The sequence below is a fragment of the Euwallacea similis genome, chromosome 13 (assembly GCF_039881205.1).
Source record: "Euwallacea similis isolate ESF13 chromosome 13, ESF131.1, whole genome shotgun sequence".
In the NCBI taxonomy this organism is placed as follows: Eukaryota; Metazoa; Arthropoda; class Insecta; order Coleoptera; family Curculionidae; genus Euwallacea; species Euwallacea similis.
Genome location: NC_089621.1, coordinates 5,035,985 through 5,061,608, shown reverse-complemented (window position 1 = coordinate 5,061,608; position 25,624 = coordinate 5,035,985). Strand labels below are relative to the sequence as shown.

Genomic DNA, 25,624 nt, shown 5'->3' with positions numbered 1-25,624 from the left:
CATACACAATATACATGTTCTCACTCAAGACCAACAAGGAAGACAATTTAATAAATCACCTCCCGACGACAAATCCCCCCAGATCGAAGGAATTTATTCCCAAAAATCTGAGTATAACCTATCTTCGGTTAACTAGCTCTAGCTATGGTCCCAGGACTCCTCATCAAATCCCACCAATGCCAACAAGATATTCTTTCCCTGGGGTAGCGAAGGAAAGACCCAGATAGGCTTTCGGTTTTTTTTTATAGCATTATTCCTAACCGACAACCCTCAAAGGACGTTGATGAAAGAAATGTCCAGGACGACAAGAGAGCTCCAAAGAGGCTCGGTCAGAAAAGGAATTTCAATCCAGGACCCAAGAAGTGCCACCGATTCACATTTACCATTAGACACTCGAGAGAGTGAATTCACGGTGAAATGGGGGCGAAAAAGACCGATCCAAGTGTACTGTGAAGGTCGAGTAAAAGGTGACAGTCCCGCGTAGCTCTGTTATTTTGGGACAGAAAATTCTGCCAGAGATGTAAGCGCGTGAATATTTTCTAAAGAGATGGAACTCCTTAGGATACTTTTGAATTTACCAAGTTCATAACCACCGACTATGGGCATGAACGTTAATAACACCCCATGAACAGACATCTATAACAGCCACATTTGAATATGATGTTCGTATCGCCAACAAATCTGCTAGTCTAATATGAACTTGCCAACTTAAAAGAAAGAGAAAAAAGACTTAACCTGCAATTATTAGTATCAATTTTTATCGCCTCCATTTCCAATTTTATTGATATCGAGCGACAAATTTAAACATAAAAACACATTAAGTTACCGTGTCACTCAGTGTTGCTTAAGATCTTTGAACCCGTGACCTTTATATACTTGGACCAATTAATTTTATAAGAAAAAACGAAGTGGATTAATATGTACTACATAGCATTATCATCCAAGGACTATTAATAGTTTTATCTAACTTCCGAATTTACGTATAGCTTAGGTTTAAAATAATGAATAACGTGTTAAATAACGCGGTTTAGTATTATCAGCACTTTTTCATCACCTGATAAAACGCGCAACGATTAATAAATTTACTGTCGCTTTAGCATGAAACGAACCTTGGTAAAATATTTGTCATCACATAGGTAAAACTACATAACAAAGCATTTTTCTTCTAGTGTAAATGACATTTTTTTATGCTTGTACCTCGCGCGTGATTTATAGCGAAAACTGTGAAACTATGAACACTGTGATTCGCAGTTCAAACGAGTTCAAAAAAGTATTTTGATGTAAGTAAATTTCGCAGTGGCAAAAATGGATCAACCAGACAACACCGTTGAACAAAGAAGCAAACACTTTGGGAAAATCTTTATAGGGACTATGCATAATTTTGTTAAATCCATCTCAAAAGACTCAGGCACATCAGACTCTCATACCCCTCCGCCTGAGACTGAAACAAGTGACAAAGAAAACGAATTCGAACTAGTTGATTTACCAGGAAATAATGGCGAGCCAAAAGTGCTACTGAAGGCAGAAGCTGTATTGTACTTATCCAAAAGCGTGGAAAACTTAAACACCCACCTTCAATACAGGCAATTGAAAAGAAACTCAAGTGACACCAGACTAGATGAAAGGTAAGGAACAAAAATAATTCAATTTAAGTCCTACACCGAAACTTCTAGAGAGACTGGCAATCAATCTCTTGAATACCTGAATGAGCGCGAATGTCTGCATTCAAAATCTCAAAAAAATAAAGGCGTGCAAACGTCGGCTGCTAAACAAGAAAACTCAGATATTGAAGATATAGAAACACAGTTGCGCAAGCATAAATCTCTAAATTTAAGAAAAGTGATCAGCCGGAGCGTGAGGGGACTTAGACTTGTAAAGAGCATCAGCCCTAAGAGTGAAGGGGAAACTGCAATTAAAGGTAATTCAAAATAATATGATGATTTTAAAAGTGACAAAGGGCATTGTTAAATTTCAGAAAAACGGGGAAAACTTTTCAAGAAATTCACGACAAATATTCTGAAAAATACCGAATGCCCTACTCAGTTGTGCCTGTAAGTAGTCACGTCATATGCGATTGGTTTTCGGCAAATCTCATAATCCAATGGTTTTAATTCATATATTTTCCTAAGTAAGTGATCATTATGGTCTTGCGTAATATTAGCCTAGCCTTACGGCCTTTCTTTTGAATACAAAAAAAAACTATTTTTAACTTAATCTTTATTACGAAAAACTGAGCTTCGTATTATCTTATATTCAAATTCTTGACTCTAAGCAACCTCTCTCTTTTACACCCACAATGCGCATACAGGAATAGGCAGGCAATCTCTATTGTGTAGGAGTAATAGGGGTACGCTATTGGCGTAAGAAAATGGATCAAAATGAAACCGAGTACACTTGAAATGAAAATGAAAATGCTTTTAGAGCACAAATCGGAAATATAATGAAGGATAAAGAAGAGAATCATCTGTTTACAGAAATATAATTTGTTTATAGTTCTACAGGGTGTTCTAGAAATCATGATACAATAAGAATTGGGTGCTAAAGCGCAAAAAATAGAGATTGAGTTAAACTTGCTTTATAAAAAGTTACTTGTTTTCATTCTATAGGGCGTCAAAATAGTTCTTTTGTAAAATGCTTGTAACTTGAAGTTGCTTCTTGGAGGTTTTTGGGTACAACGCATTCATTTCAAATATCTCTTTCAAACTAGCCGATAGGTAGGGTCACTGACGCCTTACCGAAGTATGAAAAATTGTTTTAACTTTTTTCTCAGAGCTGATAACTTTAATACTTTTACAACTTCTGATACTCTGACCTCTCCAACATCAAAAAAGTGTTCTATGAAAAACTCGTATCTCTAACGATTTTCACGATATTTTCAATGGAGATTTTAGGTGTATAGCCAAAGATTGATGAATATCATTAATTCATTAACCGCTCTTATTACGATGTAAAAAAATCAGTGGGTGCCTAGAAGTAATCCAGGAGACGAATAAGCCCCTAGAAAATCAAGAAAAGTTTATTTACTTATGACCTACATTGCGATTTGGCGTTAAAAGGCAAACAACAAGCACTTTTAATGGAATTTTTAGCTAATTTATGAAAAGTACGGATATTTCACAGTGGACAAAGTATAGTATTGTACTCACATATAATGAGCATTACTTCCTCTGGAGAATTAAGCCATTCGCTTCGCTCATTACGCTAACCTCTCCGTCAGGGATAATAGCTTTCATTATAAAACTCGTCAAGTAATACACTAAAACATTTTCGTTTTGTATTAAACATCTTCCTCACTCAACATAAAATACCCTTGGTTGCCCAATGACACTAAGCAAAAGAAAAGAATAGAAAGAGTATCTTAAACACTCGAAATTTATGAAGAAAATAAAAGAGGGTGTGAATGAGTGTAAAAAAAGAGGCACTTGGATGGGAAACTAAAAAATCAACGACACTAGAACGAGTAATTTAAAAAAATGGTTTCAAAGCATGAAACTGAAAAATAATGAGAGACAGAGTAGAATGACCTCTTTACTGTGCATGAAAAGATAATTCGTAATTTTCATTTTCAAATTTTGCATTAGAACACCCCCTTCACTCAGCATAAAATGTCCATGACACCCTTTAGGTCACCTGGATAGTAAATCCCACACGAAAGTCCTTAGTTTTCCTACGCCTTTTCCTGCAAATTCAGGGACGTGTATCACGCAGTGCCACTCCGGGCCCGGATTTTGTCCTGCGTCCTCGCGTTGCAGTAGAACTCGTTCAGCAGGGGAGTCGATAGGCGTGCACGGGAACTCGATTTAGTAGTAAATACTGTATAATTTTTGGTTTCTAGACCTAAAAATCGAAAAATTCTTCGGTCTATTGTCGATGGTCGTTGGTTTTCGGTTCGATTGAGCTTTTGCAGTGGAAAGGCGAAGGTATGTAGATTTATTAATTATAATTGCCTTTTCTCTTGCATTAAAGCGATGTAAGGATGACGATTAATCTTAGTTTGTGCTTTTTGGGTTGGATGTTGCGGGACGGAATTTTAAATTTCAGGTGCCTATTAGATGATGCGAGGTTGATATTGCGTATAAAGATACACATAAGATGGGACTTTTATAAGAACAAATAGGCATCTAAATTTCCGTTCTAAGAAATTTATGTTGTTATGAGAGACCTAATAAGAATCCTGAACATAATGTACTGACACATATAACTCTGAAATTAGCAAAAAGAAGTTAAAGAAACATTTATATGAGCAAGATCGGAGAAGTTGAATCATGTTGCTCTGGTAAATGTAGGCAAGTCTGCTATTGAAATTTTTATATTGCCAAAACAAATCTCACCCTGTACAGTCAACGGTTTATCCAGCGCATCTTTAAGCACTCGTAAGGTTGCTAAGTCAATTTAAGCCACTTAGTTCAAATGCGACACAGTGATAAATCATGCTAACCTAGGTGCAAAAGCTGATAATACACGCTGACAGTAGCAGAAACACGCAGCAAAAAAACCTTTACAATTCATTATAATTGGCCATAGCAGTAAATATTAATATAGACTTTGATAGCTCACTTCCTAGTCGGTATTTCAAGTTTAATTCGGAATGATTTTCAATGCGACAAAAATAAACGACGGATATTTCACAGTCGCATCACTATATGTGCCGCGGGTGTTCGCTTTTTGCTACATTTATAAGAACAACATCAAAAATATTGAAAATTTCCGATGGGGCGCATCTTCAAAAAACTGCGAAGGCGAAAGAAGACGATTCGTCAAGCTAACAGCAGCAGCGACTCCGAAGACAGCTACTCATCGGAATCTCATCAAGCATTCGCATGGTATGATGGGACTAATTTTTTGCCATTACAGCTCTCGTCAATTAGGGCAGAATTCGTGAAGACGGCTCGCAAAACCGCCCCCTTAAGTGATTAGCAGAACAACCGGCTCTGCAGTGGCTCTATTTTTAAAAAAATTAGGTTAATTTGCTCCGCAGTAGATTCTGCCTTGTATTATGACGTAATCTTCCAGGAAATTGCTGATTCACCCAAGAAAGATGTATTTAACGTAAGGCTAATGGGTCTTCCTCAAATATTTCAAAACACAATATATGAATAAAGTTTTTAAAATTTCTGATAAATATGCACGTATAAGTTCCTACGGAGGTTTTTGTAGTCGTTTTTCATTGAAAGGTAGGTGCTATTAAATAGGTAACAATTTGTGCCAATCTCTACAAAGGGGCTTTGGCCAGCTGCCAAATATGGATCTAAGGCGGAACAATGCATTTTTCATAAACGGAAAAGTTCGCTCGAATTCTACTTGAATAAGATAAAATGATGATTTTATGGAACAAAGCCAAAATCTAATGTTTGGCGATTCGTGTAATATGGGCTAATGATAAAATTATTAATAGCATTATGGCAAACTTGAATTCATTAAAAATAAGAACGAGTACATTATTGAGCAAAGATGAAACGAACTTGATGGAAATTTGTTTTTTTTACTACCAGAGGCAATATGCTCATAAATTTCAGAAATACCAAAAATGAAGTGCTAAAAATTAGTACAGTTACTTCCTCTTGGAGCATTTACTAAAATCTTCTTGAGTCCTACATTGACATTGGATTCCTCAGTATATCTCGGTTACACGGGATGTGCAAGTTCACCATGTCATCAAGATATTGCACGATTCACAGTTTATTTTTGCACTTGCTGTATTTACCTTTAATTGGGTTCGGCTTGAAATACAAGCTTCTGTATGATAAAAGACCACAGTGTCCAACAACCCGTCCCATCCTATGTAATGTTACAATACTCTCATCGACAAATCTATTGGGATGTACCCCTTTTGTCTTGTTGGACAATAGGATAGGTTGTCTCATCTACTACATTCTAGCATAAAAATTGAACAACAGTTCTCGTTATCTTTAAGGCATCCCTGCACTTGGTATCCTCGGCAATGTTCAGCAGATGTTGATGTCGTCACCAATGAGTGCTTAGTCAATAACTCAGCTATCATCCTGAAATTCTGTTTAAGATGAAGAAAAAGCCCGGGCCGCTCGGCATTTGGCCTGACTAATATTCCCTAACCTGCCGCATCTCGTGGGCAGTTGTTCAGCGGTGTAAAAACTTCCGCTTTATTATCGATCTTAGTAACATGGAGGCTTCTGGAAATTTCCACTAGCGATTCAAGCTAGTAGCGCACTGTCCCAAAGCCCCAAATAAGACCAAACGATCTGCTTCCTCGTCGGCCAAAATTTCTACATGTCAAAGAACTCACAAAATTTTGTAATTTTGTAATTTTTTCAGGAGAGTATTCAGGATGTCTTCATATTCTAGGATTAGTTGAGATTGTACCATGTCAACGTGAAATATAATAAGTTGATTTTGCTAGCCCTTGGCATGTCGGAGAACCTTTCAAGGTCTCATACTAGAATGGGAAATATTTCAGTCTGTATCATTAAGACATGCGTCCCCACAGCAAAGTATTACTTTTGCCAGTACTCTAGAAGTGTAAAAAATAAATGGTGTTGTTAATGGACGATTTATCCTCTTTTGGTGATTAAATCGTTTTGCTATACAGAAGTATGCTAAATTAGGAAAAGAGAAAAGTTCTTATAAATCAGCTCATTCTCTCATACGTTACAACTTTCTGTACAGCGATTTAAATTATGGGGCTTAGCCTATGCGTCGCCAAAGCGCGGTATCGTATTACGTACCGTGCAAAACGGCAATGGATTATTACATCCACTGATTAATTGAAATGCAATAAACTGCTGAAAAGTTCTCAAAAATGTTCAACAGTAATGATATGAACAATTTCGTATTATAATGAAGCGCTAGAACTTTTGTGGGTTTATACAATACGTTCCGACCTTCGCTTATTTTACCATTAAAATAATTATGTATAATACATGACGCTTATAACAGGAACGTTATTTTTAAGTGAAAACAAGCTATTTTTGAAATTATAATACAATATTATTAACGCAATTATACACCACGTTTCAATACTACATTATTACTACTTGTTGTACACATGGCAGTCGGAATGCGTAAATACTATTGACAGTCACCAAACTTGCAGCACTAATATAAACAACAAAAAATCCCACGTATTTCGTCCATCTTTTAAATTAACAATTTCCTCCATCAAAATCCTAAAAATTGTCTAGATATTTCAGACCTAAATTATTAATGTACTCTTAATTTTGATATCGAGTTAATTTTTATAGAAATTACGAATTTGGTTTCACCTAGCGCTATTTAACTATTCTATGGGAATGACCTAGTCAATTGATGTTACGTTAACAAATTGCTCTTAAATGGAGTGTTGGTGTGGAAATTATTGTTTATTAATTTTGCAAATGTTCAATAGCTTCAGAAATAATCATTTTTACAGGCAGCCACCGACTCCTCTTTTGGTAGAGGTTCCTCCGGATACCGAGGACGAGCCCCCCCATGACTTAAGGACTCAAAATCCAGCTCTCCTTAATGGGTAAGTTTACATTTCACCGAAATAGAATGTACAAATATGTTTTGCATAACGTTAATTACATAATGGAAATATCAAAGAACAAATAGGAATTATTTGCCGAATATTACGTATGAGAAAGGTTATCACTGTTGTTATGTCGTCAGCACGGGTCTTTTCACCAATACGGTGAAGCTGTTGTTCGAGGGTTCAGTGTCAACTAAGTGACTGGAAGGTAAACTGTTAGGTCGATAGTAATAATTGTGTAATTAAGTTCATTTTCCGATGGTGATTTCAAAATTTTCAGGTCAGTATTCGGAAACACAAAAATGTTAATTTGATTGGTGACTCGGGCAGGAAAAAAACAGAACTGAAATTTTATACTGAAGGACGCCTTGGCCTTTTAGCAATAATTGTTAAAAATATTAAAATAATCGCTGTGGTCGTATGAAATGAATACGAGGGCTGCTCGCATCTAACAAACATTCCGTCTCAACTTCTATAAATACTAATCTTCAAACGATAATCGTATGCCTCTCTATCGAGCTATTCGTTAATATAACACCCACAAAAACTAATTCAAATTCATCACACAATAGTCATAAACTAGCAGTAGCAATGCCCTCGTATTCAAAAAGACTTTCAACGACTGCTCATTTAATTTACTTGTTTACACGGCTCACCAACTACTATGAAACAATACTTTTTTTCAATTAATTATTGTAAGCTGTGATTATTTCTTATCGAAATGTAGCCAGAAATGCACGAGGTTATTGAGCAAGCCCTCAAAGGCAAAACCAAAAAATGCGTGAAGATTGTTGAGAAAGTGTGGGATAAGAACGGATATTGGCTTTCAAATCACGCCAAAATGAGTGAGAGTGATAGTGAATGTAGTACTGACTACGAACTGAGGCGAAATTTAATCCAGACTTTCAAGAGAAGGTTAAGTTTGCCCGTGCAAAGACGGTTCTTTAGGAGCAGTTTCAGGGCTCAAAGGTCGAACAGCATCGAGGAGCACAATGGGTAAGATCTAGTAAAAGTTAAATGTAAAGACGTAGTAGGCAAGTTTTGAAAAATTAATTCACCTTTTTTTGCTATATTAACAATTATCATAGGACTTGATATACACCGGAAGCCACAAATCAAACTCTTATCTGCGTTGAAGCTAAAAGAATATTAATATAACATAACTGACACAAACACATTTTAAGATAAAACGTGATATTCAGATTTATTATTCAATATTTACCTTGCTTAAGTGGATACAAATAATGCAGTTAAGAGAATTATTTTCTTTGAGTTCGTCGTTGAGCATTGCTTTAACGAAATTAATGCAAAATTATTATTAATAATCACGTAAGGCTAAAAGTAGCAAATTAATGATTTCAACGATAGTGATTCGTTATTTATTTTTTAAGTAAAATTATTTCTTCTCTGATTAAAAAAAATGGTTGAAAAAATTACTAATGATATAAACCCGGCTGTAATGTCCCTTTTAGGGCCTAGGCAGTAAAGCATAAGAGTAAAGAAAAGCCATGTAATAATTTCTTTGAAGTTAAAGAAACTGCTATTTAAATTTATGGATGTAAGAACAAGAAAGTGACTTAATTGCCTTGTTTGTTCGATTATTTCGAATAAAAATCTAGTTAGCATGTAGTGCTCAGTTGTATTTTAATGACGTTTAATAAAACGCGTTCTTTAAAGAAAGTATTTAATAATGTTTACCTTCAAAAAATATGCTGATATGATCTTTTTATTTAAGACTTTGGTAACGTTATATGAATTTGAAGCCATTAGAGAATATGAACATAATTTCCTAGAACAGCACACTCCCAATATCAGAATATTTGTTAGAGTTATGTTCGCTGAGTAGTTGGTGTTCGAGAACTTGTTAAAAATGAAAATCTTGAAGAAAACATTATCAAAATTTTCGAAGCAAGTTTTATGAATAGCACTCGTAGGGTAGCAAGACGAATTAGCATTCTTTATTCAATGGTATTCAGAACACTTAGGTCAGGTGATCAAAGCCCTTTCTGTGAATGTATAGTTCTGTTCGCAATTCATTTGCAATTCACAGTTTTCATTACCAACTTTCGCTCCCGGTTAATGTTTAATTAGGATTAATAGGAAACTGTTTATTTGAGGCCTACTTACAAAGTCTAATCGGGGGACGTTGGCTGCCCACCGGGAGACCTCAGCCGTCCAACCTTAACGGAGGAACCCAGGCTTTCCAAGGGTCCAAGATCTTAATCGAGGTATTCAAGATCAATATACGATCTATATCATCACTCCATTAACCGAAAAACGTCATCTTAAAAATGTCAAAATTTTCGAAGGCGGGGAAACTTAACATCTCTAGATTTTTACGTTTAGGATCGTTTAAAAGCAAAAGTTTCAAGACCCTTTTTTCTTCCCTTGATTTTTCGTACCTTGCTTCGTTTTCACATTAAAATTAAAATTCAAACTTCAATATATTTATAAACGAATTTAAAATACAATTCAAAAAATTGAAATGATGGAATCAGATCCTTTGTGCGGATTTTAGCCACACCTATGTTTAAGCGCCGCTTATGGACTTGTTGGAAATATTGGGGTTACATTTTTACAAATGTTTTACAAAAGTTGGTAAAATTTACTACTACCAATTACGATACATGAACTCCATATTTTTTTAAGTGATACAGGACTCTTTGAAAAACATCTGGGTAGCTTTTTTAACATCCTGTATATGCTTGGTAATTTTTTCTTATTTTGACCTAAGGAATATTTTCTAAAATTTGTGCCTCACGTTTAGATAACACCCTGTAAACATTATTTGAAAATTTGAAGATCTTAGAGGAAATCTTGTAGAATACATTTTTATAGTTCTTGTGATTTGTTAGATAGTTTTGGAGATGTTTCAGGAGTAATTTCCCATGGATTTTCCGGCAAGGTCTCTTAGGCCCGAATATGCAAATAAAACATAAATTATACTCAATTTAAGCTTCAGCTTACTTAAGTCCTTTCATAGGAATAACGTTGTTGTCACAGTTGAAATTAATTTAACAGCCATAAATTCCTTATTGGAGGGTTCAAGTGGGCTAAAGCTTTAATTGAGCACAGCTTAAGCCTTTTTTGTACAATCGGGCCTTTGTATTTAAAGGCGATTTAATTGTCGTGCATTTTCGATTATTCTTCGTTACCTTTTAAATATCTTTGATATAATTTTTAGAATCTGCTAGGATCTTTGGTGATTCTTTATGAGTTTTCGAAGATATTATTTTTCAAATTAACAGAGTTTTTAAGATTCTCCAGTTTTATATTTGAATTAAACCAAACTATACAGTATTCAATTGAATGGCACATCTATTAACTATTAATAAGCACAGCAAAAGGCAAAATTAGCTGTCGCATAGTGCATCTGGTTTAATTTTAAAAGATACACGAGCAGGTGTATGACCTGTTTTAAAAGCGCCACTGCCAAACTTAATACCTCATTTCCCTTGAGTAGAAAATATTTGGAATTTAAGTGGACAAATGTTGTCTACTTAAAATAATCCAGAAATAAATAATCATCATCAAATACGATGTTGATTTCCAATACCATCAGACGATCAGCTGTGAAAAATCCCCCGTCATTACGTTTCCATGGTAGCGAATCTTTAGTGGAAAGCCGATCAAATCCGGAGAGGGAAATAACCGTTTTTCGTGTTGCCGTTGTGTCTTTAGTAACAGCCCTTTTAAGTAAAAAATTCAACTACAGAAAAATCGTATAAATCGATCTTCACGAACCTCCACAAAGGTATAAAAACACAAAAAAACTCTTAATCTAAACAAAAAAATGATAAATGGATAATCAGCTTTTTTTAAGACGATTAACCACAGAGGGGTACATAACTAGACGGGATATAGATAGTTTATATGCTATACATACAGAAGAGGCTGACTAATGTGGCAACATTGTAGTGTCGCGTGGATAGGCTTGGCAGTAACTTCGAAGTCAGGTTAACAGTTGAACAGCTATCGCGTCGGCATTGAGATCTATAGACGGACCGGTATCGCAACTGGACAACGCTTCGTTTTTGTTTTTACCACTTGGCAACAGCCCCTTGTTCGTTTGTTTTTACGGCGACGACAGCCCTCTTGATTTCCGGAACACGTACGAGGGGTGGTTAGTGTGCTTTGTCCCCCGGATGTATGATTGATTACAAAAACTAGAAGGTTATTTTACTGGAAATAGAAGCGGATTATTTATTTGTCTTGAAAGCAATATGTTGGCTAATTACTATTGTACACATAATGTGGAAATGTTAGATAGATTGTAATTATTTTTATACCAGCATCAGGTAACTATTTCTGACTAAAGCCCAATTTCCACCATTAACTGACATCTGTTACTTCACCGCTAGTTTTTGCAATAGTACACATAAGAATCATGTGAACATATCTTTAAAAAAAATCAACATTGCCAAATCTACTACGCACGGTTGCCATTAAAACCCACCACAATAGGTCATCGCCCGACCAACTTGTCTCTCCACGTGCCTTCGTTGCAAATTGAGCCAATCAAAGATGGCCTTTGCAACGACGTCACGCCGATCCTGGACCGAAAGCCGCGCATGCGTAAACAGCACAGTGTCGCGTGCATGACAGACACTGCCATGTTGTGTTTCGTGCAGGGCTTCGAAGGGAGTGCTTCAGGAGGCGACAATGGAAAATTGCAAATGGTTCGAAACAAATTCCTCAGAAAATCTCGGTGAGTGAGAGTTTGGCCTAAAACTTTTACAATGTAGTTATTACACTGTTTGATACAAGTTTTGAAGAAATTGAGGATTAAAAATAGTTATTGACAGAAAGAAAAGAAGTGAATTTCATTTTAAGACTAATAAATATAAATTTCTTGTAGCCGTCTTACAAGAAACTTTGCTAGAACTTGCAGTAACCACTGCAAGAATTGCTTGAAATAATGAATTAGAAAATCTACTTCCAGAAAAATAACTGTAAAAAAACTGTCAATTAGTCACTTGTCAATGTGGCTAATTAGCATAACTACGAATTAAGAATAAGAATTGCGAAATGACAATTAAAAATTAGGAATAAAGAAGTAAGATATTGGATAAACCCGGCCTAGATAAGAAAATCTAAAGCAGTCTATAGATAACTTTTAAGGTTTAATTGCCTCCTTATCATCTTTCTGTAATGAGTAGTTTTTAATTATACATGTAGGGAAAACAAAAAGTTCAATATCCAGTTTTGTCGTGGTTATCTGCAAAAGTTGTAGGAACTATACGAATTTCAAAGCAGCTTACAAAATAACAAATTGCGCAATTTTCCCCAATTTAACCAACTTCTCATTTCTTTCCGCCCCTAAAATTCCATGCTAAGCATAATTATCTTAAACACATTGTATACCGGGTGATTCGAATCAAATGAATGTACAGGGTAAGTCACCATAAGTGAACGTTAATATATAAAAACTTTTCTAATTGTAAGTGGAATTTGAAAAATGATGAGTCTCAAAAATTAAGGGATTTGTCTTAGTAATCTATTTATAGTTTTAGGAATTTATAATGAAAATAAAAAGTAGGTCATTAGCTTAAATCTGAAGTAAAAATCTGACAACTTTTATACCAATGGAATAAAAAGAAAATGAAACCGGAAAATTGACACGCTCTGTATCTCAATAACGAAACGTTTGAACACAAATATCTACATCTATGAAGTTTCTTACAACATTGTGCATCAATGATTTTGCATGTCGTTATTGTTAGGTACCTTAAAATGTTGATGATTCTAATGATTCAGAAAATTTCCAACAAAACATTCCTATTTTACATTTTTACATGACCAATATTAATCAACTGGCGAATAAATGTCAACCTAGTGATTAATTCACTTGCGACATGGTGGCTCACTCCATATATTCCCAGCTCAACATGACTCACTCAGTATATCAAAGAATTTTGTTACGTATATGTATAGTAACGCCAAACTTTAAATTTACAACTACACGTTACAACAGTTTAATTTATAAATTATTATATGCCAAAATTATAATATAACCTTTGTACGTTGAAAAGGTAACGATCAATTAGAATGTGACGCATTATATCCTCAAATTATTTTAGATGATACGGGACATTTAAAATACCTTGACGTCATTATATTTGAACCGATCCCAAACACAGCTAGAACTACAATAAAACTTAAAATATGTGTTCCTCTAGCATTCAAGACAATGGTAAACAGAAATGTATATCACTGACGCTTAGGCGGAATGAAAAGTCGACTACAAGACTACAATTGAGATACAATTGAGAACCTAAACTTCCATGGTACTTGTGCGAAGGAATAAAACTGAAACAACCTACATGCAGATCTAATGCCCAAAGCAAAAGTAAGAAATTAAGCAAACAGCCTATCACAGATATTTGCAGCCAGCTCATACGACTACTTAAAGGGTAAATGAGACATAATTATTCTAAAGCTCTAATATAAAAAAATTTAGAGAGGAACTAACGAGAGCGCTATAACAGTAATGGAAGAATCTTGAGCTAAAAAGGCGATGTAGGTTTCAAAACGTTCAGATTTAAATGAGGGTTGTAACGAAAATGAAACGTATAATTTCAATGGTCATATTGAAAAGAAACTTGGATTGAAATTGAACCGCAATGTATTTGGATGATGGGAAAATTATGCTCCATTGTTGTATTTAGATTATTAAGATGCATATTTACCATTTCGTCAAGAAAATTTAAAGAAGTATAGTGAACAGAGTTCAAAAATTTATGCATCAATTTTTTGAAAAATCTCAAAATTCTCTCTTTTTAGAAATAACCCTATAACAATATATGTGACAATTTCATACTTATAATGGACTGTTGTCGTCTTAACACCACCAATTTCATAAAAAATTTTAAGTAAGTTGTCTAATTAAAAATTAAGCTGTTCAAATGGGGAACAACGCTAATAAATATATTGCTGGCGTATTTTTATGAAAATTTTAATGGATTTTCTAACTCAATTAATCAGCAATTAAGTTTGCAAGTGACACGTTGGACTTACGTACCCATACCCATGTTTACTTACAACAAGGAAAAAAAGTTGCTCATCAGTTCACCGCGGCGTAAATATTTGATAACATGGTTATATTCTTATAATAACATGGTCGTTTTAAGAAGCGAATAATGTGCTACATAAGGAATTGTTGGGATCTGGTTAAGAACATTTCAAAGTATAAGCAGCTTTTGATTGTGAGCAGGTAAGTCTTATTGGCGAGCAAAATTCTAGTCGAACTTGAAGAATTACAAAACTAAGATTATTATTCATCATAATAATGATTATTTAGCTTACTCATTGCCACTAATAAAAAAGGCATTTAAAACGTTCTATTAAAACATGCAAATAATGTTTATTGTCGGCTCAATAAATGCAAAAAAGCGAACAATTTAGTTCATACAAATAGTACTTGGAAATTCTATTTTTAGTCAGAAAACTTATTGTATATGTATTATTTGAACACAGTATGAAGCTTTCTGCTCTTTATTTATTTGGATCTTATGAATGATGAGCACATGAGCAGCTGCTATACCCGGTGGGGATATTTTCTTAGAAACCAAGCAGGTCATCATTATTTGGAGAAACACGTATTTAAAACCAGAATTATTATAAACTGTATGAACTTATTAAGATGCGAGAAAAGAAGTAGTGACAAGATGACTGCGTAAAGTATTTTGAGAAACTTAGGGAGAAAAAATGACATCAACATGGGCGCGTTTATCTAGCTAATGAAAAATGAGGTGAATAAAACATACGTACAGAACACTCGTTAGGTCAAGGTTAAGAGACTGCCCACTGAGAAACGAAATTTAATAATGCATAACAGTATTTTGCCGTTCACCTTCGCCTTAAAAAAGTAAAATATTGTGTCAATATACAACATTGTTAGTAATACCTACTTGCCTTCTGTTGAGATATCCATGCAAAACTATATAGAAAATTACAAATACAAATACGATGGCCCACTTAAATTTCTCAATGTTTTCAAAATATTTACTCTGGCTTGATCTATGCTAGACAAAGGAATTCGTATTTGCCAATAATTAAATATTAGCAGTTTATATCTATTTATTATATAAACGGTTTTAGGGAAAAATAAAAGACCTTTATGCGTTTGAAAATAGCCTTCTTAAGCAAAAGTTATTTTTAACACCTTTTGAGGTCACTTTTTAGGATCCATTAATTAGGTTTGAGATAAAATCCGTAAATGAAAACCGGGTTGCCACCCTAAATATAATATATACTGTATAACATCCACTTTCTGGAACTGTTAAACGAGGAGAGTTACTTTGAAGTTCTATAAGTGGTCTTAATTCCACAGGACATTTACCTATATAGCTAAAAGCCAATATACCTTTTGACTTGACTCTAAATGGAAGCCTAAAGAATCGCAATGATAAATAGACAGTATAGATGGGTTTTTAAAATAGTCATTTCAGCTATTTTAAAAATCCGTGTAATCCTAATAATTTTGAGTGGATGCTTGCCGAGTTACTCATGATGTTTAATTTTAAATTATGTATATCCATTTTCTTATAAACATCGATTTGATAAACATTTATGAAAGTAAGAGAAAACTCGTGAGAACTAGCTGCATATATATTTGGGAAGCCGTCACCCTAATATAAAAAAATACACATTAAATTAACCTCTTTACATACGAAAATGACGAATTTAGAACTCATTCTATAAATCACTTGGCCGCTTGACAAAAAGGCGTATTCATCGTGTACTGTTTTACCTGTCTACTCCATCCCACACGTCCATGCTGGCCATCCTCACAGAAAGCACAAATTTAGTTCGTGTAAACTTCCGAGTGCTTCACACGTTTTATTATTATTATTGGTATTATTAATATTGTAGTAGAGTGATTTAGTAAAATAGTTGTGTGAATTAGCCAAAGTGTACAAGTTACAGAAAACACTAAGGCTGGAATTAATCAAAGTTGTCGGGATTAAAAAGGTCCATAGTAGTACCAGAGGGGTAATATGGCGATTTTTGCTCAGATCCAAGTAAGTGTGAATGTATCTTTGATAACACAACAGATATTACTAGCACTAAAATACTGCTTCATCTTTCTATTCTGTCTCTTACTGCTTATTCTTTCTTACATCCTCACAAAAAATCACATATTTCGTTGTAAACTTTCTAATGCTTCATATTGTTTTGTTATTTTTTGAAGTATGGTGACTTAATAAGGTAGTCGAGTCATGTAAGTTACAAACAAACTCTAAGACCAAAATGATGGGGACTAAAAAGGTCCAAAACAACATTAGATAGACAATATGGTTGTTCTTGTTCAGGTCTAAGAAAGTATGAAAACAACTTTGGTAGATGCTGGCAAATGGTCAGATAATTAGAGGTCATGCAACTAACACTAAATTTGAACTGCTGCTGGAGTAAACAGGGTTTTGGCGCCTCGGATAATTTAACCAACATAATTACAAAATTAAACTTATTTTAAATTTTGCACGTTGGCGTTTCATTTTTTTCCTGAAAGTTCAGCACTTACATCCGGCTTGCACTATACAAGGTGGTTTATTTTTAATTTGCGACCTTTCAAATATTATTTGAAAAACGCATATTGACATACGGGGTTATAAAATTTCAATTTTTATTTTCGCGGCTCCTCAGAATTTTGAGATATTCAGTTCAAATTTTGGACGTACATCAATCTACCATAAAAAAATTTATAGTCATAAAAAAGGAATGATGTCTTAAAAAAGTATCGCCTTGTAGGAGAGAGAAACTTTAGAGACCAGTCAATGTGAACTCTTATTATATTTCAATTTTGAACTAATTATCTCAAAAATAGCGAAAGCTGTGAAGAAAAAATCTAAAACTATAACACCTGCTATGTGTCTTAATATATGTTTTCCAAATAATGTTTATGTGCAAATTGTGTTATTTTTGTCCACTCCCTGAAAGAACGCAGTTTAAAATTGAAAGACCTGTATATGCTTTTAGTTAAAACAAATTTGCAAGAAAAAAATAAATGGAAAAACGAGCAAATATATTTATAAAACAACTTATCGCGAGAAAAAAATTGAATTTAAAGCCAAATAATTGTACTTGAATGCATTTTTCATGTTTGGACAGCCTCGTCTTTATCACTGTGAATTGAATGATGGAAATTCAGCCAACCCATTCGTTCAAAATAATTGTGCAGTGAAACGATTTGTTATTTTTTACATAATTTTGATGTTCCAATCTACTGTGACCAACTTTAAATAAATTAGTCATCGGTAAGCTAATGAACAATGCAAAATTGACATTAATTCCCTTAATTATACCCACGAGGCCTCTATGCTTTATAGGTCATCTTTGATGGAAATTAAATTCCCACAATTATTTGGTAAAGGAAAATATAATAAATGTAGCTACTTCTTAAATAGAACTTTATTTTATGCGCTTCTTTATTTTAATTTAATTTATTCCTTTACGACTTCATTCAAGCTCATGTAATTGGTTTGCCCAAAATCAAATTGGATACTTAAAAGGCAGATTTTTGGGGCTACACAAAGCTAAGATCGAATACTTTCTAACGAAATTATTGTGGCTCTTTAGGGTCTTAATAAAATGTTACAATAGGTCCAAGACTCCAACGTCGTACTCTTTTATTTAACGATAATCTTAAATTCATTTTCATACCCAATATTCAAAATGGTTCAAAGATTCCAAAAAAATCTTCATGGATTTCTCCTAAAGGTAATCTTTTTATTATAAAAACAAATTAATGTAGTTCTGGAAAATACAAGAACTTCATTGCAACCTTGACCAATTGTCTTTATTAATTTATGAGCCCGCTCCAATATCGATTTTTCCTTACAGCATCGCAGATTATTTACGAGGTCTACGAGGATAACGAAGTGCAATTAACACACAAAATGGCAATCAACCTTAATCTCTGCCATATAAAAACCAAAAACGTGTGTGTTTGAGCAGCTGGTTTTTGTAGATATTTTCAGAAATCTATACTCATATACGAAAGATAATAACCAGGTGGCCTGAGTTGTTCGTTAGTACTTTGAGTACTCGATTACAGTTTTTCCTGGCTAAAAATCATAATTGTATAAATAATAATAATCACACATTAAAAACACGCCCTTCGTCTATCAGATACTTCTTCGTTATTCAAGTATTGAAGCTTATCAAATACCTTTTTTCGACGGCGCCCTTTTTTAAGAGTCCTCCAAGTCAATTGTCTTTCCTGTCTATTCAGCGCTAAGAGCAGCAAGGGATAATTCAATTTTCAACTGATCAGCAAGCTTTAATTAAAATTATGTGGGCTCAATTACAGTTTTAAAATAAAATAGCTTGGAATATTTGGACTTATGACCAGACGATTGAAAATAAAAGGGCAAATAATGGTCTTATTGAATGTATAACAAACGCAATATATTTATTGGCAAACGAATTTGGCAAACTTTCAGGAAGGTAATGGGAAATTAATTTCGTTTCCGTGGACTTACTACAACGTCAATAATTAGAATTTTGCAAAGGAAGAAAAAGATATAAATATTAAACAATTTTTCCTGTGCTGAATTTTTAAGGTCAATGTTAATATAACTACGTTATGCGCAACGAAGCACGTGAAGAGTAAGGAGATACTGTAAATTTCTACAAGTTGAATGAACTTATTGCCAGCCAGAAATTAGTACTAAATTTTTACATATTTAAAATTTCAATTATTCCAATTAAAATTGCGTTAATAAAACATTTTCTACAAGAAAACGCAATTATGGTGATTATACTTTGAGTGAGATACTTTGCAATAGCCTCGTTAACTAAGCGTGGGAAAAATCTCTTTATTATTTCACTCTAATGGTTAAAATTATTTGGAAAAGTAGTCCTGAAAACCGACACGAATAAAATAGCAAAATCATTCGAACAATACCTCAATCGTAAGTTTTACTGCCCTGAATTAATAATTTATCGTCCATTTGGAAGAACTTGAAATGATAAACTTTATTTGGAGTCTTCGACAATAAATAAATAATAAAATCGAAAAGGTTTCCTGGACAATACTTTTTGCATGATGAAGTCCCTATTGGTTTCAGGTCGTCGGGGAACTTTGGAAGTGCGGGTCCTCGATCGGCACCCGCCACGCCTCAGGGGCAACTCGGAGCCCCTCAGGGGGCACTACCCGAGCCTCTGGCCAGTCCTACGATACAACGCAGTCCCAGTCACTCAGTTTTCTCCAAAATTGATAAGTGAGTATTAATCTTAGTAACCACTTGAAACGTTTACACTATCTAAGAGTGAATGGGTTTTTTCGTAGTTATTGACTTGATAAGGGCCACCTGGTACCTACTTATGAGTAATAACGAATGATTGACTTGCGAAACCTACTTCAGACGACCAAAATATTTTTACAACGGGAAAATGGGGGCGGATGAGACTTTGTTTTTTTTAAAGCACAGTTTTATATCGCTATTTTAATATTCACTTTTAATAAATAGAAGAAAGCAATTGTGTGAGTTAATTGTAAAATTGAACAAGTCCATGTTACTGCATAAATGAATTAGTAATAAATTTCGGTTTTTGGAGAGGCATAATCTGAGACAAATGTTACTTGACTGAATTATTTTCATATTGGAAATAAATGATATACACAAATTAGAACAAAATCACATTATTGTATTTAAAACGAACATCTTCATTTTGTAGGTATTTATTAAGTGGGCTTGTTTAATTAAATCTACAGAATTTTAGCTTCCACTTTCCTATTAAGTACAAACTGACATTATCAACCTCAAACTTGAATTTCATAATACCGTTCAACTCTAAATTGCTAGACCTTTCCCTTAACTTTTTAACAAATTATTATTTTTTCAAAATTCAAAAGCACCATTAAATAAGGTAAAAATACTTTCTTTTGACATTTGATTATTTTGTTAATATTGCTTACGTCACCGATAGCGCAAAATGGCCTATTTTTAATTGAAATATGAGTCAAGTGATGTTTCAAATTAAAGGTCTTTCAAAACTACACTCAATAGTATATTACGATTTAAAATCTATCGATTAGTTTTTGAGAAAAATAAGCATACATTTTGTAAAAAAATCAGTACAAACTCAATTAAATAGTACGTAAATAATCAAAAATCTTGTTTGTTGATAGGAAATTAGTTTGTGTTCGATTTTGTGCTCGCAAACAAATCGTTAAAAAAATATTAATTAATAAATAAAAATAATCAAAAACTGTTTGTGAGCACAAAACTAAAATTAAACCAATCTCCTATCAACAAACAAATTTTTTCATTGTTTACATACTATTTAACTGAGTTTGTATTGCATTTTTTTAATCAAATTTATACCCGTTTTCCTTAAAAACAAATCAATAAATTTTAAATCGCCATACACCATTAAACATGTAGTTTTAAAATACCTTTAATTTAAGATGTCATATGGCCCACGTTTAAATTTTTAAAAATCGGCCATTTTGTGCTATCGATGACGTAACGTAAACGTTAAAAGATACTATTTTTGTCCTATTTAATACTGCTTTAGAAATTTTAAAAAATGTTAAAAAGTTAACAAGGGATGTACAATTTAGAGTTGCACAGTATAATAGAGAATGAATTAACTGAGATCTTCCCCCTATATAAAAATAAATCATTTTGAGCTTATTCTAAAAAAAATATTTTTACTAAATCTCAGGTACTTCCCAACCCAAAATTATTGCAACTATGTTTGAACAAATAAACATAAACCTAACAAAATACAGCGATATTTATAATTATAAAACTTGCATCATGAATATGTAGGTTATGCCATATTTCAGTATATGTTAACCCCTGAACCTCAGCATTCATCAAAATTGTTAATATTTACTGTGTGTAGCTAGTGATAAGATAACTCCACTTGTACATGCGATGATCACAGATCGTAAAGTTGAATAATTAAATATCGACCATCGAAAGGTTTTCAGTTTGACTAGAGTCTTCGATTCGTTAAGGTTTAGACCACCAAATCGTTATAGCCGATTAAAAAGTTTCTTCTTCGTACAGTCGATACTATTAATAATTTCTCTTACACAAAACTCAATCTAGTAAACTAAGTGATCTTTTCCCGAGTGAATTAGTTCTAATAATGTCTCGAATAACACGAACTATGTCATTAGTTAGCAAATTACAATACAAAGCTGTGAAACCATCTTCGATTGATTCACGGGGACAGGCCGTTGCCGAAGACTATGACGATAGTTCTAGTACTGGTAGTAATGATTCTTCTGAGAGGTAAGGGCCGGCCCTTTCACCATACACTCAAATATGCCCTAATAAATATCAGCAAATTTCACTTATTTTTATTTCAGAACTAATCTAAAACACCTAAGCACAAGCACACCAGCCATGACAGCTCAAGGCCAACTAACAGAACCGCCAAGTCCCAAGGCTACCAAAGACCCCAAGGTTCATACCACCTCTAAGGCACGCCAAAAGAAGTTCCTTCGGCACTTCCCCACCGTCGAAGAGGACGAAAAAGTGCTCAATTATTACTCTTGTGCTCTAATTGGTGACATACTACTTCAAGGACATCTTTATATTACTAAGAACTATTTCGCGTTCTATTCTAACGTCTTCGGATACGTTACAAAGGTAATAATGAGCCTATTTTGTAGAGATGAATTGAAATAGGCTTATTTTTTGCAGCTGCTTATTCCAATACTGAGTGTGGAAGAAATAACCAAAGAAAAAACGGCTCGAATAATACCAAACGCTGTTGGGATTACTACTGGAGAGTACAAGCATATTTTTGGGAGTTTGATGTCTCGAGACAACACTTTGGCATACATGAGAACGGTTTGGGAGAAAGCAAAGAGCGAGGAAGCTCTGCCTGAAGCGGAAATTATTGTAAGTTCTGAAACATAAAATGCATGCACAACTTTAATTATCTGAAATATACATAGGAACCTGATCCAGACTCTTCTGAGTCCGGAGAAAGTGAGAGGGAAAGCCCAGTGGCAGAAGACGAAGAAGTACCGCCAGCCACAGAAGTCTTAAAGCGGATTCGTAAAGAAAGCGTACGAAATCAAACCGATGGTTCGTTCATTAAATTCGAATATATACTGGGCATTTACCAAACAAGCCTTAAAATTCTAGGTTCGTTGCTTGAAAGAAAAGGTTCAAAAGGTTTCGTCAGAACTCTCAAAGATGCCATAACTGAATTTAGAAAATTGCCTAGACAAAGCCTCATTTTAGTAGCCACAACTCTTCTGCTGATCCTTTTATTCCTTTCTGCCGCTGTGCTACTGTACCGGATACATAAAATCCAAAACAAATATTCAATTTCACTACAAGGTGCGTCACTTTCTTCGACGTCTGAAGACATTTACAGTGATCTCCTGCAGTGGCAGACCCATCTCCATTCCAGATCAGCAGATGCAGTCAATAACTTCTTAGATAGTAATTTAGATCAAATAGCTAAGGTAAGATGATTGATCATAATGATAACTTTGTATATTTACATAATGTGTTGACGCAGGTTAGACAATCCCTTGAAGCTCTGTCCGCTCTTCTTATCGGACAAAATGCGAAACAACAACAAAGCAGCAAAGAATATGTATTTAGAGATGATTCCGGTAAAGTCACGCTACAAGGAAACAGCGAAAGTTAGCATAATGTGTCAGGTGACTTGCATTACTGATGAGTTTCCAGTTAATTCCAACCCATGATAGTTCCCAGATCTTATTGCTCATTTTAGAGTCGAGAGTAGTTACTGGACACGCGAGAATTGTCTGGGTTAGACACAAAACTACTGAAATTCTGCTTAACTTTGACAAACATTAATCATGGAATTCCCTAGATCTAGAGTGGTATTTAGCCACTTTGCCAAAAATATGCCATAATAGTTATTATAACCTAGCGAATGTCAGGGTTGAATATCAATGAATTAGGTAAGACAGGCGCTCATCTTACAAATAGGTCAAACCACCTATTATGCATGAAGCACTGACACAAACTATTTCCAAGTTATCTACACCTATGAGCTACTATAATTACCAACTTACTCTTACTAGATATAGGAAATTGTTACTTGTTAAACCTATATTCAAACTTTAGGCCTAATATCTGTTAGGGTGATTTATTTTTGATTTGAGTTATAGACAAATTAGGTTTTAAATCATATACTGGCCTATATCACTCCTAGAATATTTGTAGCCTTCAAATTTTTAAGATTTCATTTCTGTTAACATTTTCTTTGAGTTTTACTTAAAAATTTAAATTCTCAACTTTAAGTTTAAAATGTGCAATGCCATGAGAAATGTGATTGACATGTAAGAGAAATCTATGCGAATTGTTACAGTTTAAGTGAACCTCAACCATGCTCTCAAAACTCTTTTTCACTTTAAAGCTATGAGAATAACACTTTCATGAATTTCCGTTTTTACGTCTTTTCAATTATTGTCATATTTTTTTTGTGATATAAAGCGGAAAATAGAATGGCAGAATTATAAATTAGACATTAAAAACTGGACTGAAAATAAATTGTATCAAGCTGGAATGAGAGAGAATGGTTTCTATTAAAAGGAATTGTTGAATAATGCAGTAAGACTGCCTGGTGAAAAATGTCTTTGTCATCTGAATAAAACAATATTGAAATGTGTTCAATGTTTAAGCTGACAGACACATATTTCACTTATGTAATTAGATGGCTGAAAGGAAATTATTTATTCGCAATATAATATAGGTATATTTTGAATATTTTTTGTAGTTAGAGGACATGCCCCTTATATTTAAACTGTAAAGAACCAAAATATTTCCTTTTGTCCACATCCTATTTAAAAAACATGTACTAGAATCCAAGTCATGTTAAATTATAATTTGTAAATTTTGTTGTTTGCCCCTATATGCCTTTGTTACTATATTGACAATAGTTATTGTGGTTTTCAATAGTGTTTTGGTAATTACAGTATTATTATTAAAAGTCAATCTAAAGCATATTAATAAAACAATAGTGGCATATAGGTTCTGTTATGTTTGTATCTAGATCATAAATGTAATCCTTAAATTTAATTGTGTAGGTAATAGAAATCCTGTGATATTTTGTTTTTGCTTTTACCCATTATTAAAAAATAGTGGTTCTAAAATATATTGGAATTTTTTTATTTCTCCACTCACTAATCTAAATACATAATTTAAACTGATTGATTGATTCAATAAAAAAATTTAGCTAGACATACTTATAAAACATACTATCTATATCACATATGAATAATCATCAACACCACTTTTCTGTGAAATCCTAAACATCCTCTCCATAACCATAACACCATATGGTAGCAAGCAAGTAATCACAATGTATAAATTGTAAGAAATGGGAGCAGAGCTACCATATGGATAAAACCATAGTCCCCTTCGATGGGCATCCCTAATGTGGTGTGTAGCAAAAGCTGTAAAAATTATCAGAGCACTCCGTCCTATAACTGCAGATTCACACATGAAGCTCATCAGAGTTAAAAAAATGAATATAATTAAAGCAAAAGTAGAACAATGGAATATTGGCCTGCGGCTCAAGGCTGTCGCATCCTAAAAGTTTTTACTCAAAATCATAACCAAACAAACCCAAAAATTACCTTTAAAGACAAAGACTTGGCAGAGAGGAAATGATCCAAATCAATGAAAGAAGACAAAAGAGTACAACTTAATATTTCTATAAAGCCATGCCGTGTCTCTGCTAAAGATTTCTGGCGATTAAAGTAGCAAATGCTCCAGCTGAGCCCTCCTATTACAGCATGAGTCAGGTTGTCACTTAGTGCCTTCAGAAAGGGGGCCGCACAGAGGGTTACCAGATAATCGCCTGCAATTGCGACAGCGGCAATACCAGCAGTTAAATATGTGTTCCAATTGAAAACTAAACATACTAGCTTCATTGTGGACTTGATACCATGGAAAACTCTAGGAAACAAACGTTAAATTTCGTAACATTTTGGAATTTACAAAAAGTTCTATTTACAAATGTTAAACCACAGGAAACTTATGAAGTGTCAATGTCGATCGTACAATATGCTAAGCACAAGAACTTGCTAGTGGTCAACTTTATTATAACGTCAGGATGTTAAGCCAATCAAAACAAAACGCCAAAAATGATTTCAAAGAACAGTCATTATCAGCTGATCGCGATTTT

General features: G+C 33.9%; 2 protein-coding genes and 1 long non-coding RNA gene across 8 annotated transcripts in view; 1 reads left to right on the top strand and 2 right to left on the bottom strand.

Moving 5' to 3' along the window:
- The window catches only part of LOC136412884 (uncharacterized), a 65,875-nt gene that overhangs the window by 2,088 nt on the left and 38,163 nt on the right, over positions 1-25,624 (bottom strand). The window lies entirely within an intron of this gene.
- LOC136412876 (GRAM domain-containing protein 2A-like) lies at positions 1,192-24,587 on the top strand. Of its 6 annotated transcripts, XM_066396088.1 has the most exons (8): positions 1,198-1,625; positions 7,385-7,480; positions 19,555-19,707; positions 21,813-22,095; positions 22,150-22,350; positions 22,407-22,539; positions 22,600-22,925; positions 22,982-24,587. In XM_066396088.1, exons 1-8 carry the CDS (start codon positions 1,306-1,308, stop codon positions 23,111-23,113), a joined length of 1,644 nt encoding a protein of 547 aa, XP_066252185.1. In that variant the 5' UTR covers positions 1,198-1,305; the 3' UTR covers positions 23,114-24,587. The 6 variants fall into 6 exon arrangements, with proteins under 6 accessions (XP_066252184.1, XP_066252188.1, XP_066252185.1 ...); XM_066396087.1 differs by having other exon boundaries at positions 1,192-1,625; positions 22,407-22,925; XM_066396091.1 differs by lacking the exon at positions 19,555-19,707 and having other exon boundaries at positions 1,197-1,625.
- LOC136412882 (transmembrane protein 267) lies at positions 24,580-25,468 on the bottom strand. Its single transcript, XM_066396119.1, has 2 exons — positions 25,074-25,468; positions 24,580-25,026 (listed from the first exon to the last, which is right to left on the bottom strand). Exons 1-2 carry the CDS (start codon positions 25,368-25,370, stop codon positions 24,697-24,699), a joined length of 627 nt encoding a protein of 208 aa, XP_066252216.1. The 5' UTR covers positions 25,371-25,468; the 3' UTR covers positions 24,580-24,696.

Excerpts from the sequence above, each read along its gene's own strand:
- LOC136412876 (XM_066396087.1), top strand. The coding sequence starts at position 1,306 with ATGGATCAACCAGACAACACCGTTGAACAAAGAAGCAAACACTTTGGG. Across the intron at positions 19,708-21,812 it reads GTTTTCTCCAAAATTGATAA|AACTAATCTAAAACACCTAA; the intron begins GTGAGTATTAAT and ends TTTTTATTTCAG. Across the intron at positions 22,926-22,981 it reads ATTTAGATCAAATAGCTAAG|GTTAGACAATCCCTTGAAGC; the intron begins GTAAGATGATTG and ends GTGTTGACGCAG.
- LOC136412882 (XM_066396119.1), bottom strand. The coding sequence starts at position 25,370 with ATGAAGCTAGTATGTTTAGTTTTCAATTGGAACACATATTTAACTGCT. Across the intron at positions 25,027-25,073 it reads CCAAGTCTTTGTCTTTAAAG|GATGCGACAGCCTTGAGCCG; the intron begins GTAATTTTTGGG and ends AAAAACTTTTAG.